General features: G+C 46.7%; 1 protein-coding gene across 2 annotated transcripts in view; it reads left to right on the top strand.

Annotated features, from left to right (window-relative positions):
* Positions 1–16,122, top strand: part of LOC307237563 (glypican-5-like) — a 101,934-nt gene that overhangs the window by 7,827 nt on the left and 77,985 nt on the right. For both annotated transcript variants that reach the window (XM_080010302.1, XM_080010303.1), the window contains exon 2: positions 714–875. In XM_080010302.1, coding sequence (XP_079866428.1) covers positions 714–875 — 162 coding nt within the window. The remainder of the gene's footprint in view (positions 1–713; positions 876–16,122) is intronic.

Raw genomic sequence — 16,122 nt, 5'->3', positions numbered from 1 at the left:
GGACTGCAGTATGCGTGGATCTGCATTGTCAAAGGCAAAGGAGTCTTGGCATGCGCGCTGGCATGTATGATGGCACATGCACACCGGGGGTAACAGGCACATTGTCAACACGTGTAGCGGCACATGAGCCGAGACAGTCAGACTTACAGCGCGGGACATATTTATAACAGGAAGCATGGATGAATTCCTGTTGCTCTACTTTCTCACCCACCCACAGTGTCTGTCTCTGTCTCCCTTTGGATTTACGGCCAGTCTATCTATGTGCATGCTTAGGACACCATTTGTGCTCACTCAGTCAGTACAAAGTCATATATAATAATATACAATAACCCAGTATGCATGCTGTGTGCCGCTCGCTCCCTGGGTGGTATGCCTGGAATTCCTAATCGCAGAGAATACTCTATTTAATGTCCCTCTCAGATGGTGCTTGTCAAAGCTTTTATTATCACGGGCCCCTATTTTCCACGTTTTTCGTGGACCCCTTAAAACACACTTGTGGATTCAAGGCGCAAAGTTTCAGAAGCGGTGCACTGACACATATATGCCAGAACAAGAACTTTTTCAAATTTATGTTAATCGCGTTCAATTCATCGTTGACACCTCGAATCAATTTCTCGTGCGGGGAACGGATGTTTATGTGACACAGATGATAATGAGGTTGAAATAAGCTGAAGCAAACCACCGTGTTTTCTCCTCCCTTTTCCCCAAACCAGATGTGGACCTGCTGGTGTGTAAGCACCAGGGCCCGTCCTGCTGCACCCGGAAGATGGAGGAGAGCTACAAGCTCGCCGTGAAACGGGAAACCATTCAGCACATCCGCTCCTACAGCTTCGAACTCAGCTACCTCATCTCGGGCCACGCGACCGCCTTTCAAGGTGAGTTTCAGAGGAAGCAGATGGATGCCTTGTTGGGGTTGACGTGGAGGGGCGAGGGGGACAGTGTTGAGTCCGTACAGTGGTTGTCGCAAATGGCAAACTTGCCACGTCGGGTGTTGGGAACAGGGTTTTCAACATTTGGGCCGTGAATTTTTTATTTCAGTAAATCGCTGGTGTTTAGGTAGAATGGTTGACCAAACTTTGTTGGCACGGTGGATCAGTGGTTAGCGCTATTGAAGGTTTCTAACCCGAATGGAACATGGTTGGCCGACTGGGGCCTTTTTTTTTATGTAGAATTTGCATGTTCTCCCCATTGCCCTTGACCAAAGCACTGGCCATAGAACTACAGTTGGTCCCCAGGTGCCGGCTTCCAACTCTCCCCAACAGCCAGAATAGGTTTAATGCAGTGGAAAATGTTTCGAGGGTAATCAAAATGTACTTATGAATCCACAATGAAGTGGTTGCTTTCATTGTTGATCAATGGCTGAACTTTAGCCTTTATTTGAATCTAAAGGCGCCAGTGGAAAAAAATTAAACAATGTTTTATTTATTTTACTGGTTGCACAAAATGTTTATATGCCCTCCATTTGTAAAAACAAAACTGAAATAATTGAAAATAATAAAAAAGAAGGTTCTACCAACCCGTTTTCCTGGGTCATAGTCGCTGGCACTCAGGCAAGTATGTAACTGTTAGAAAATGGGCATAGCTCTGAGTTTTCCCCCTTCTCTCCTCCATTCTGTGGCTTTGGCTGCGGCAGTATCTGGAGAGGGATCAGTTGGGTTGACAGGGGAAAAAGGGTCGAGCGGCCCTTCTCTCAGGACTCAGGTCTGCCATGAACTGCCTCTGCCCTGGGGGACAGCAAGTCCACGCCCCTTGGGACCTCCTAACCACGCGAGGCAGCTTTTCGAAAATGAAACAAACAGTGCACGTCGATGCGTGCCCTTTGCAAAAAAATCGGACACACACACACACAAGAATTTGGAAATGCTCTGTGAAATCCTGTTGGCAGGTTAAACGCTTCAAGCTGTGCTGTATGTGTCCACAAGGGAAATTGCAGGGATCGTGCAAAGTACAGAATGCATTTTAAATGTGCGCAATTTTTGCCAAAGATGGCTGTTTGGCGGACTAATTAATTTCAACGTCTTTGGAGTCTTGGATACGCGAGTCTCTGGTGTACATAGTTGGCGTGGTCTACCCAGCCCCAGCCTGCCAAAGGGCTTTCTTCTGGGCTAAACTAAATCAGACAGGGACTCTGCTTTCCCTCCTTCTACCACTGCTAATTGCAGAGTCATTTGATTTGAGATATTTCCGAAACAGGCATTTTCTTTATTTCTTTATTTATCCCCTCCCCCCCCCAAAAAAAACCCCTCGAGTATACTCTCCCACAAGATTGGTAAGATTCTTGGAATGTTTTCGGTGCAACCGGAATTTGGGTGCCGTGCAATGAGACGGAAAGACAATGTGTTCCCCAGCTTTCATTGTGGATCACAGTCCAGTCGGGGTGGGTTGTCCGCACCAGCCTTCTCTGCGGTCTTGGATGTGTAAAACCCTTTATGTGGGATATTAACAAAATGCTGTAATGGAGAAATAGATTTTTTTTTAGCCATTGCTGTCGTGGAGAGCATTACCTTGAAGACCAGTAGGAAAATGATTTGAGAAGTGAAATTTATTGTACATGAAATGAACCGACTGAGCGTGACTGTTTGATTTCACATGCGACTGCCTAATCTCCGGAAAGCCCCCCGCTCTTCCGATGCTCATAAAACTGACTTTCGCAATATTTTTCCGCGTTCTATCAACACTGTGGACTTTGTGTTGCGCGGGCTGTATAAATAGAAGTAATCACGTCCTCGCTACTCCTTCCTATTATTGGACCGCTTCATCAGGGTTCGGCTGAGTCCCTCCTTACCTCATGTCTGGGCCTGTCTGGAGAATGCGGGTCAGGTGTTCCAGTTGACCATACCGATCAAGATGGATGAGAGAAATTAAAACAACGGCACGATAACAAAATAATCTGCTGCAGGGTTGGGTGTAAAAGTGATGACGTTAGTATCCCATCAATTCGCAGGGCCTTCTAAGGACAATCCCTGTTGCCTCTTCTCCCTGCTGCCTGCGTGGAACGTCAAGCAGCAAGTGTTTCAGATACCAAATTAAGTCACTAGGATGGAATTTTTGGCCGATGCCGCTGGTATTGTACGTACTTAGTAGGGCGACGGATCATTCATATCCGTGGATCCCTTTGGTTCCTTGTCTCCTCTCTACCTTGATTTCCTTCCCCGGCTTCCGCTGGTGACATGTTTCTTTCATTTTGCGACCGCAATCTCTCGCGATGTGGCTGCTATTCCCCATATGGACTCCCATCTGCCTGTCTCTCACTTTGTACTGGAGATCCGTCCACATAATGAGAAACCTGTCCTTGGCTATCCTTTATCTTTCTGTGTCGAATGTGTGTGTGTGTGTGTGTATGTGTGTGTCTGTGTGCGTGTGTGTGTGTGTGTGTGTGTGTGTTTGCCACAAGTTTCTCCTTTCATTTTCTTTATGTTTCTTTGATGCAACACACATGCTGATTTGCTAAGATTTTGCCAAAAGGACATGCCAAAGTGAATACAGATGGGTGTGTGTGTGTGTGTGTGTGTGTGTGTGTGTGTGTGTGTGTGTTTTCATTGGCCCGTCTTTGTTTTAACAGCCCAAACGGTCCTACTGTGCTTTGTCATGTATGGGAGTCTTCATGTCATGTGTGTGACCCCCATGAACACTCACCACATTTAATCATCATCGAGCTGCTGCATCTCACAATCTCTACTTTGTAATATATCCACAACAATGCAACTTTAAGAACCAATCACTTGATTACCTTAAATATTAGCATCAAAACATACTGATTATCCGTTGCAGTTTTGCTGACATCCCCCTTCACCGTTTTTACATCAACAAATATGTCCCATCCGACGGTTGAGAGACTTGTAACAGAAATTCTTCCCCTCGCTTTTTCCATCTCCCCATGTCCATGTAACCACTGTCTTCAACAATGCAGACACACACACACACGCACACACACATTCAGTATGTGAATCCTCAAAGATACACCTGTCCTCTGGCTTCCTGTCTTCACCAACTACACACACACACACACACACACACACACACACACACACACACACACACACACACACACACACACACACACACACACACACATCAACATCATGTGTAATTGATTACATAGTTTACATGGTATATTATACGCTTACTGTGGGGGAGGAAGGGGGCAGGTGTGAGCAGAGAGTTTGCCTCTGATGGCTTTTTGGCTTCCTGCAAGGTTCAGCCAATCAGATCAGGAGTAATCTCACAAGGCTGGACACCCTCCCCGGAGCCTCCACATTGGCTGAGAAGAACCTGAGCAGATGGGACGGTTGGCCAAACGTGTATATATGTCTGTGTGCTAAGGCTTAATCAGTGGAATCAAAGGGTCTAAGCCTTAGACTCTAAGGGGTCAGTCTGGAAATCCATTTGAGGACATTTTAGAGAACCCCCCCACCCCCACCACCCAACCCCAGATAAACAAGTTGTTAACTTGTCTGACCATTTAGTATAGAAGTTATTTATGTGTGTGTGTGTGTGTGTGTGTGTGTGTGTGTGTGTGTGTGTGTGTGTGTGTGTGTGTGTGTGTGTGTGTGTGTGTGTGTGTGTGTGTGTGTGTGTGTGTGAGACAGGTGGGAATGATTGAGCGAGGATCTGTGTATACACTCACGCTGCTGCGGAACAAATGTCAAGAAAATGCTGACACTTTTGATCCCCAGTGTCACTGATATGCCAGGGACCGGGCCCATAGCTAAAGGCCCTGACATCCACGATTATATGTCTTTTTGTGTGCAGTTTTGTTAGTGTGTGTGTGTGTGTGTGTGTGTGTGTGTGTGTGTGTGTGTGTGTTTGTGTGCGTGCCTGCGTGCGTGCCTGCGTGCGTGTGTGTGTGCGCTTGTACGCATGAGCTTGCAAGTGTGGGTTGAAAGTTCTGTGTGTTTCCACGATCGGTGTGTTCTGTTTGCCAGTTTAGATTTTCTCACTGAAGATGATATTTGCTCTTCACTGTTTGGTGTACACCATTATCAGTAGAGAGAACAAGACAGGAAATGTTGAGGAAGAATGACAGACTGAGAAGCCATTGGAGGGTGTTTTTCCCTGTTGAGGACGACATAATTAGCCGATCCTTGATTCTTCTGCCAGGAACTCTCCTGACTCCCTGCCCCGGGGGACACTGAACTGTGTGGATACGAGAGAGAGACCGAGTGAGCGAGAGAGACAAACATACAGCCAGGAGGACAGAACGACCCAAAATGGGTCCATGGCCCCAAAGGGGTCTTCAGAGGAATTGCAAGGGATCAGCAGCAAAATTATTATTTGCTATGCATGTGTTTTGTCTCTCCATGTTTTAATATATATTTTTTTGACAAAATAATTTCAGAATGATTGATTGATTTAGTCGAATTCTCCCAGCCGTAGCATAAACTGGCAGGAGGGACAATTGGAGGAACCAAATAAATTGGACTTGGGAGTATTTGGGAGTTGGTCGATGGCTCTCTGATACTCCGGGGTGTTTCTCTCCAGTGAGTGTGAAGCCCTAGAGGCTCCGACAGTTCGACTTTATTGACTTGAATCTGCCGAGGGACTTCCCTGTCCGTCTGTCTGTCTGTCTGTCTGCCTGTCTGTCTGTCTGTCTGTCTGCCTCTGTGTGCCTGTCTGTCTGCCTGCTTGGAGACAGTTTGACTACCATGTCTACCACCGCCCCTACCACAACCGAGTCACATTGTTTCTTTTCCATTTTGTCTATTTCAGGATCGGGTTGGCGCACGCAGGGAGCATGTGAATGCAGACATCTCATAAATTAAGTAGCAATGATTTATAAAGTGCATGAATTATAAAGTGTAAATATGAGTCCAGAATTTGAGTCTAGTTGATGTGTGTGTGTGTGGGTGTGTGTGTGTGTGTGGGTGTGTGTGTGTGTGTGTGTGTGTGTGTGTGTGTGTGTGTGTGTGTGTGTGTGCGTGCGTGCGTGCGTGCGTGCGTGTGTGTGTGTGTGTGTGTTGTGGTGCATTCTTTAGCTGGGGGAGTAACGATGATCACCATGAATCATCAGGTCACTGCGTCTGGTTTGGTCTCCCAGCTTTCTTCCCTTCATTAAACATTAAAACACAACAGGAAAAAAAAAAAATTCCCCCAGTTATCTTTATTGTGATCTTTTGTCCCCGTCTGGAAACTCTCCTCGGTTTGTCTTCCAATATTATTTAGTTCCCCCTCCGCGTCTCGCTGTATTTTGCTGCGCAGATGTTTTGACAGACAGGGTCATTACTCTGGGGGACCTGAAGCTTGGACCCGAGCTGACATAGCGCTGCACCATGAGCTCATGTTCAAATTAGGGAGGATATCCGGAATCCATCCCTGCACAATCATACTGGGAGGTGGGAGAGCGTTTATGGCCGGCGAGTAGCATAATTGTGTGTATTTCTTTTCCTATTTTCATTTTTCGCTTATAGTACACCGGTTTGTGTTTATGAATTTGGGTGTGTTTTTGAGTCCACACCTGCAGCCATGACCCCCACCCCCCCTGGGGCCGGGGGGGGCGGCTTCTCCCGCTCGTTGTTGGAAGACACGCGATGCCCTCCGGAGAGCGCAGGCGAAAGAACAAAAGGGTTGTGCAGGGGGAATCGTAAAAAAGTCCCACTTGATGCCAGCCTCATTACCTCTGCTTTTCATCTGAACCTCGCACCTCAGCACGTCAGTGTGAACACCCCCAGAGGAGGGGGGAGGGGGGGGGAGGGTGAGGTCAGGGAGGGGAGGTGGGCAGGAGGAGGGTGAGAAAAAAACCAAACTACATGGACGGGGCGACACTCGGGTTCCTCGTGGGTGTGAAAGCGTGTTCAGGTGTGTTCGGTTTTTGTGTGTATGTATGTGTGTGTGTGTGGGTGTCTGTGTGTCCTCCTTGAAGCATTGCGCTGTGGTGAATCAACTGGGTTTAAGGCTGTGCTACTGTTCCACTAACTCTCTTTCTCTCTCTCTCCCCCTTTCACTCTTTCACACTTTCTTCCTTCCTAACACCCTTTCTTTCGGCCTCCCCCCCCCCCCGCTTTGTCAGCATCCGAGGCGTATAGCGAATCCAGACGTTGGGGGCTCTGCGGGCGCCGGGCCAACATTTTGCTCTCTGGCCGGCACTGTGGGGAGCCTTGGTGTCTCTGAAAGACCCCCAGCTGATAAAATCAGCTCCGCAAAACCAAAACGTCAAACGCCTCTTTTCCTTCCTTTAATTCGGCCCCCGAAAAAGTCCAGTTCGACTGTTTGTCATCACCTCTAGTCTGTGCTCCCCGACGCCTCCCGCCCAGGAACCACCCGTGTTCTCCGGCTCTCTAATCACTGCCCATCCAAACACCAGCCTTGTGGACATTAGCCTCTGGCTGCTGTCCGCCACCACAATATTGCATTTTAGGAATGAAAAATGAAAAAAATAAAAATATGCTGTCACGGTTTGCCAGCACAGAGTCTCTCCGACTGAATGTTTTCAGATGTAGTTCTGTAACTCGTGCCCCTGAACGACTCATAACAAGACTCTACACGAACCCCCCCCAGTCTCACAATTACAGTTTGCAGACCATTTTAATGCTTAAGTTCCAGGAATTTTTGCTGTTAATCAAACACAATCACAACTCCTCAAACTTGGCTCTCTTTCCCAGCCAATGGGATTCAGTTATCTGCTACCCATTGATCCAGCCAGTTCACCTTCTCTGTGCTGTCTGGGTCATGAGACAGCGAGCGAGGGATGAGAGAGAGAAAGAGAAAGAGAGAGAGAGAGAGAGAGAGAGAGAGAGAGCCGTGCATCCCTCTGTGCAGCAGAGTGAAGGATTCAAAGAAGAATCACGAGAAATGTTTGACAAACCAAACATAATGCAGACTAAATAACTGTTTCCCCATTCTCAGTTAATATGAACCGATTTGATGGGAACATTGTGTTCTTCCCAGGAAAATGAAAAGATTGCTATGGAGCTAGACCAAAACAAAGACATAATGGGGAGAAATGATGGGATGTGGAGAGAGGGAAAGAGTGGGTGAGAGGGCAGGCTGGATCTAGACCTCCCTTCCCAGCCAGCTCTCTGTGGAAGGTGACGGGGCGTGGCTGCCGCCACGACTTTCACACACTCTGTGCCCGTATGTGTTTTCAAAGCGTTCATTTAGTCGTGACTTCAACCCCATTACCTCAGCCCTCAGATTTTCCCATTAATTTGGTCGTTCCAGGGATGGAGTTGGCCCTCCACCTCCGCCCTTCTCTCTGCTGTTGGAGCTTGCTGGCTTCCCTCATTAAGCCGCGAGCTGCAACCGCGTCCGCCGCCTATCCTCCTTCCTCCCAGCCTCCGTGGCTCCTCGCACACCATTAATAAGTCCCCATGGGGGGCTTTACGCATCTGTATCGCTGCCCCAGTCGTTTCTCTTTTCCGGACGAAAAAGAGAGAATAAAAGAGAAGGAGACTGATAATGAAGCCTATTTTATTTTATTATTTTCTTTCTGCTGCAATGGTGCCGCGGCTCTGTCCCGTTGGTGGATTTGAGAGCGATCCAGAATGGATTAGGATCTCCAGCGTCTGCCAGGATGAACTGAGAGTTTACATGGATCTGCTCTCCAAACCAGCCACAGCCCAACTTATCACCGGCAAACCCTCCAAACTCAATTTGAATTCTGTAATACGATTCTGGGATTGACCCTAACAACCATTTAGATGTCTTCATCTTGGGTTTTGGGGGGCTTTTCAACAAATTTTCTTTTCTGGCTCACAAAAAACAAAGATCTGTGCATTTTTGTGTGAATTATAATGATGTGTGTGAGGAGTTAGGTCTGTTAAAAGGCCGGCCTTTGGCTGTACAGTAATAGAAACAATACAGTAGTGACCCGCAGTCACAGAAACAATGAAAACGGGGGCCTCAGCTGCTAAGAAGGGTGGAAAATTCCTCATCAGGCTCCTTCATCTTTTCCTTTCACACCTTGCAATCCACGCCACGTTCTGTTTCATGTTAGGCCCATGTTAGTCTGCAATTATGTATTTAATATAAAAGCTGAAATCCGCTGTTTTTGGACCTTTGTGGGCATCGGCTGTTCCACTTATACAACGGGATGTCGGTGTATAGGAAAAGCACGATCACACCAAAGAACCAAAACCAGCTGTTAGTGTCAGGTACCACCACCGTCTGTACAACTCTCAAACAGTCACGGATGTGACCAATGTTCCCAAACTCCTTCCTTTCCATTGCAATATGACTCGATTCTCAGCCATCTCAGACTGTTCAATAAATTACCACTCAGTGGGGAAGACTGTAATGCTGTATTCCAGAAACTTCCCATAACCATCACAACGGGAAACATTAGATACCTTGGTAGTGATATCTCCACCAATCTGTCAGGTTTGTTTACCCTTAAATTTACTCCATTGCTCAAATCCATTGAAGAAGACTTCAATCGATGGGACAACCTACCATCTCACTAATTGGTAGGATTGCAACAGTGAAAATGAATATACTACCAAAAATAATCTACATATTTGCAATGACCCCAGGGCAACCAACAATACATTGGTTTAATATTCTAGACTCCATAATCAATGCATTTTATCGGAAATACAAGAAACCGAGAAATAAACTAGCAACACTACAGAAAGACTGTGGAGGCCTAGCAGCCACAAACTTCATATACTACTATCTGGCGAACAATCTTCAATTTATAATGAAATGGTTACAACCAGAGCAACAACTGGGCCATGGATGGCAAGACATTCAACAAACAAAATGTCAGGAGTTATCAATATCTGATCTCCCATTCCTTACTGAATCTACAAGGAAACATAATTGCTTTAAAAACCCATTCATTGCAACAACTCTGTCATCCTGGTGGAGATTCCTCAAACTCAGTGGTCACACTCTATCTCCAAACAAATTCACCCCAATCTGGCACAACCCGGATTTTCTGGTTAAAAGCAGACCAATAATCTTCAGGTCTTGGAAAAGACAAGTAATTAGTCATCTGGAACACATTTTTGAAAACAGTTTGCTTCTATCCATCTCAACCTTAACCCAAAGGTCTAATATCAATGGCCACGGCTTCTTTCAATTCCTTCAACTACAGCAGTCTCTAAAAAATCAAATCAAATTGACGAGCAACATCCTACAACCACCTCCGATGATTGAACATCTTACTCATATCGGTGACTTAAAAAAATCCCTTTTCCAGAATATACAAACTTTTATTAAAAACAGATGACACTTTATCTTTACCTACCATGTAATGGTAGGTAAAGATAAAGCTCATATCACGGAACACAAAATGTTCAAAATGAGTTTTGTGGATGAAGATATTTGCTCTTACTGTTTCCTTGATACCAGAGATGACTGCTTTCATGCCATCTATCCTAGCATTCTGGACCAACATCACCAAGCAGCTATCAACCCTTCTCTTCCACAGCATTCCAGTCTCCCTGACTGTCTCCTCGGTGACCTCTCCTCAGTTGACCCACCACTGAAACACCACCAACCCATTTTGATCGCTCTTAACAATTGCCAAGAAAATAATATTACTCAATTGGAAAAACAGAGATAATCTCACCACATCCCCATGGTTACATTTATTAATAGAATACATCTCAATGGAAAAACTATTGGCAAGAGGGTCGCGGCCGGGTGTGCTGTCTAGTCGGGTGCGGTGGGGCGGGCCTCGCCCTTGCGCCGGGCGAGGGTGGGCATAGGGGTCCCACCGGCGGGCCGGTGGGGCAGGGGGTTCGGGTGAGGTGTCGGTCTGTCGGCTCCAGGCTGCGGTCTGTGCCTGGTGTCCGCGACCTGGGTTCTGCGCCTACGGCTGCGTCTTGTGCCTGCACTTGGGGGTGGGTTGTATGTGTGCGCCCCTGGGGTGCAGGGTCTCCTCATGCTCCCTGGGACTGGGTTATGCTCCTCGGGGCCGGGCGTGGGGATTGCTCCGCGGGCATCCGGCTTCTCTGGGGGCCCTGGGTCTTCTGTGGCTGCAGGGCGGGGTGCTCGGGGCTTTCCTGCAGCCGTGGGGTGTCTATGCAGCTGCGGAGCTCGGGGGGTTTCAGGGAAATTTCCGCTGCTTGGAGGCGCCACGACATAATACCGACCTTATACACCAGAACCAATTGGGATAAGTCACGTACACACACTAGTGGAGACCTCACACACACACACACACGCGCACACACACACATACAGGCGGTCTCATCACACACACACGCACACACCGCTAACACCTGCTTTGAACGCACCCCAGCACCCTCCTGGTTGCATCCTTCTCCTTTTCTCCCTCATTTACTGCCATAACTATGACAGGAAGAGGCCATGTGCCCAAATGCTGTTCCAGTTTTCCTGGGCTTAATTAACTCTGTTTTTCAACACATGTTGTGGTCCGATGTTTATGTTTTTCCATGTACATGTTGTTGTTTGTTTCTATGTTTAATCGTCTCACCCATGGTGATTCTCCCCCTCTTGGAGTAGTGATTAGTTGTTTATAGACCCGAACATGGTAAAATAGTTCACCAAAGAGGGGGATTGGTGGCGGTTCTGCATAACAAAACTTGTGCTCTTTTCATCCTACAGGTCGTCCACAGGACAGAGGTATTGCAGCAGTTGTTGATGATTTAAGTATTAATAAAGAGTTGCATTGCAGGTTGAGAACTTATAGTCCACTTGCAGACTAACTCTGTCCTAGATGCAATGGCACAAATACTCTGTGTTGTAGAGAGTTCTTTTTAACCTGTGCCGAGACATCACAGGTTAAAAAGACAAAAAAAATCAAAAAACAGTATGACTCGATTCAGAAGTATTGTATGCAGTAGGGTCAACCATATTGTCACCATATTTGGCCATCATCTTTCATTTGGCTGAAGACAAGCCATGGCAGCAACAAAAAGATTGCTTAAGTTATGGTTTCACAGATGTCAAATCTCTTCGGGGAAGCAGATGCTTTGCCTGAATAACACTCAGCAATGACTACCGTGACGGCGGTTCATACGCCAGTGATTGAACGAACATCTCGGGGGTCACGGTGGCCTCGTGGCCCCCCAGATGCCCAGAGCCAGAGGTGCTATCATTCACTCTGTCAGCGGCCTCCCCCCCACCTCCCACATCTCCCCTTTATGGTATAGCGAGGCATTTGAACGACTCTCCCCTCTCCAAAGCTCTTCTCTCACCCCTCTCTCTTTCGCGCACGCTCTTTCGCCTCCCCCCCCGATGCCTGGAGCATCTGTGGAATTGTTTGTGTTGGAGAGTTTTGATATAGCTGGGCTGCAATCTTAATTACCGGAATGCTGATGGGGAGCTTGGCCCCATCCCCTCTCCTCCTCTTCCTTACTCACTCCCTTATGCCACCTGTTAGCCCCCCTGACATGAATAAGAGAGGCGTATTGGGGAGGGCCGAGGGTGGGTGGGTGGGTTCGGGACGTCGGTGCGTGTATGAGAAAGGGATCTAGTATGTTCGGGCGAGAGGGCTTCTGTCGTCGCCTTGTTTCTGGCAGGTCAGACAGTGTACCTCAACAGATTGGAGTCACACTCCCGCTTTAGATCACTTATGTTGTCTCGGCAGGCAACTATGAAACGTCAACAAATGTATTTATCGGTCTATGAATAGGCCATTACTTTCAAGCGGTTTGCAGAAAGGTTAGAGGTAGGGGGATGATATGACCCCCCCCCCCCCCCCCCCCCCTTATTGTAACCCGAGATGGCCTGCAGTAGGTTGGAGATGGCCTGTGTATTTCTCCTAATTAAAATAAGGATATGTAATCCGCACATGTGTCACCATGTCACATATCTGCACGCTGACCTGCATGAAACCCAAGCCCACGGCGGGATTAAAATGCTTTTCCCGAGAAGGTGGTTGGTCAGCTCCAGCTCCATCCAGCTGAATCTCCCGGCTTGGAATGGGCCACGGTTCCGTGGTATGAGAACAGTGTCTCTTACCTCATTATCACTGTATTACTATCTTCTCTACTGCACACACACACACCCACACTGTTGAGCACACACACCGACTAACACTCATGCTTGCAGATATTCAAGTTTCCTTTGCACATGCAGACGTAAGCACACACACAGGGACCAGCGTTTCCATTATCTAGAATTTCCGCTTTTTGATGAGGAAATATTTGTTGAAATCCGACAATTTAAAATCTCTCTGGTCAAAATGCCTGGTGACAATAAATCCCTCTAAGCACAATTAGAATAAGTAAATAAATTATGTGTGATAAAACAATAACGCTAATTATAACAATATCTTTTTCCTCTATGTCGAAATAAAATACTCGATCATTTCCATGACAAATTCTGCAGAGCTCCTAATTTCCAGGTTCGGCAAGTTGCAACGGAAAGCCAATCAGTGTGGACGATCTAAAGCTGACCTTTCACCTCTAACCAAAGACGTTTGCTGGTATAAAAAAATAAGCCCCGCCCGCAGGGTGCACTTGTAAACACACACACACACGCACACACACACACGCACACACACACACACACACACACACACACACACACACACACACACACACACACACACACACACACACACACACACACACACACACACAGTGGAGACAGAGCGCAGCATCCAAAACTGAGGAGAAGCAGAAAGATGATGTATCGTTGCCAAAATTGTATTTAAGTGAAATGTAAATTAAAGCAGCTGCACTTGATACTTATTGTTCACGAACGGAAATCATTTGATTTCAAGTAGTAATATTTATAACATTTATTTATTTTTAAAACAGCGTTAACTAACAGGACTAATTTTATTTTGAATATTCAGTGAAAATAATATAAATCGACATGCCTTCATGAATTAATTCTTTATATAGCCTGCTTTAGCCCGACCCCTTTAAGCTCAATAAACACGGATAATATTTGACCGGGATCTCTCCCATTTGTCTGGGACATTGAAATCTTCCGGGAGACGTGGACCGGCAGCAATTTGTTCCAACAGAAAACACTGACTGGGAACACGCTAACAATAATTATATTGATTAAAGTAACTCTTATTCTTTACGTGCTTCCTCGCTGTATTGGATGACAGTGTTATTAATCTCATACGACATGTGTACTATGCTTTATGCTTCATGCTTTTTTCTCATATGCATCAAAAGGTCCAATAAGGCCCCTGCTACTGTACTGTAGCCCTGTCCACCCACTCACCCTCTCATGACCGCCTGATATCCCTGCTCTGCTCTGAGCTCTCACAGATTAGCTTTAGAAGTGTGGTAATGGTTACCACTCAGTTGCACATGCCCCTGCTTCTCCAAACACACATCTCAACATGTGCTCACACACATACACATTCGCTGCTCTCAATAGGGAAGTGGCTTAGAGACCAGGTCCCACTGGGTTACCATGAAGAAGGGACATCATAGTTGTGGATGAAATCATAGGACCACCACCATACTTATTTTTACCCATTAGTTATTGTGGTGGCACCGCCACAATGACACTTAAGCTGTAATTGCACCAGAAAAGCACCGGGTTGTCGTGCAGAATTTTAAATTGGAAATGGCTCCGTATGATTAAAGCCGGGTCCCTTTCAGACAGAGGCCTTGGCATGATGCTGGCGGTAGGAAACTGTGTGATCCGCTATCACACAATCATAAATATGAGCTCCACAGGAACTCCCCCGCTCCAACCTCCCTGCCAGTCGGCCTTTTCACGCAAAGGGATGTTATGTGGTCCACATGCAGGAAACATTTCAGATCGTAAAGTAGCTCTTCCCACACAGATATACCTCAGATTTGTGCAGTCAGAGTGGAGCCATTCATTCTGTTCAGTGCAGTCCCAACTTTGGACATTTTCAGTTTTCAAGGCAAGTTCGCAAATCAGCGATTCTTGCTTCAGTCTCGCTGGGCTCACTCCAGACAGGAACCAGTTAGACTGTATTTCCCAGGAGGCCATGTGGTGACATGGTAATCATAGCCATCCTAGCCCCCCAGCACCGTGTGACTGAATGCTGCTGGAGTTTGGACAAACCCAGACTCTTGCTCCGGTGGCCAAAAAGAACAATCAAACCAAATGGGACATCATGAAATGGCGGTCAAGGCTGATCTAGTTATCTACGGTTTCTTGTTTTTCTGTCCCCGCCTTGTTCTCTCCGCGCTGCAAAGCTCACAGCGGGCCGAAAAGGGCTGTGCCGGAGCCACCGGTCAAAGCAACAAGGAAGGAGCAAGAGGTAGAGGGAAGAAAGAGATGGAATCTGCAGGCGGACTATTGTCGTACTGTTGTGTATGCGGAGGAGGAAAGTGTTTGAACTATTAGCCATGGAGAGAAAGGGAAGCACTATGGGCCAAACCGGGCCAAATAGATCCAGATGTCCGACCGTGCTCGCAAGGTGGAGTCACAGTATTTGTTTTTTCCCTCGTTCCGAAGTAGGTCCGGCTTCTCCTCCCCCTCTCCCTCTCCCGCTCCCCCCTTCTCGCGACGTATACCCATCCTTCTCCAGGCGGCTGAGAAATCACTGTTTCATTCGACAACTATGTCTTGAGGGTTCAATATTGCCGCCGCAAACCTGCGGCAAAAATGTTGTGGAGAGGTGCGACTATAGAACATCCCGCGGTTCAAGGTTCAATCCTGTCGGTTGCTGCCTCGTCAGAGTCAGATTGCCTGGAGGCGTGTCTGCCTGGAGGGCGAGAGAAATATGTATTGAGAATCACAGTTTTGTTTAGTCACCTTGAATCTCAATTTACATCTTGAGTGATTTTTTTCTTCTTGAAGCAAGAATGAAGCCCTTGAAGAAGTGTGCGTGTGTGCATGCGTGTGTGCGTACGTGCGTGTGTGATCCAAGATTCTTTATTTTTCACATGCGGTCATACAGTACAAGTATAGTGCAGTGAAACCATGACAGGGCAAACTCCAATGGTTATGCAAAAAAATGGGAAGAATGGTAAAAAAAACATTAGTAAAATCCAAATCATAAAATCATTTAGAAAAAATATACAGTGTAGAGCAAAATATTTATGTATACATTTGTAAAACATCAATCTTTAATAAAAAATAATTCAAATTCTGAGAGATAAAGTTCTGTGTGTGTGTGTGTGTGTGTGTGTGTGTGTGTGTGTGTGTGTGTGTGTGTGTGTGTGTGTGTGTGTGTGTGAGAATTGAGTGTGTGAGAATTGAGTGTGTGAGAATTGAGTGTGTCTGAGTGACAACTGAACAGACAGATGGAGCGAGGAATCTGCC

This window comes from Zeus faber (genome assembly GCF_960531495.2).
Source record: "Zeus faber genome assembly, chromosome: 12".
NCBI classification, from domain to species: domain Eukaryota; kingdom Metazoa; phylum Chordata; class Actinopteri; order Zeiformes; family Zeidae; genus Zeus; species Zeus faber.
The sequence above is the reverse complement of the archived record's forward strand: the minus strand, read 5'-3'. Positions and strand labels throughout refer to the sequence as shown.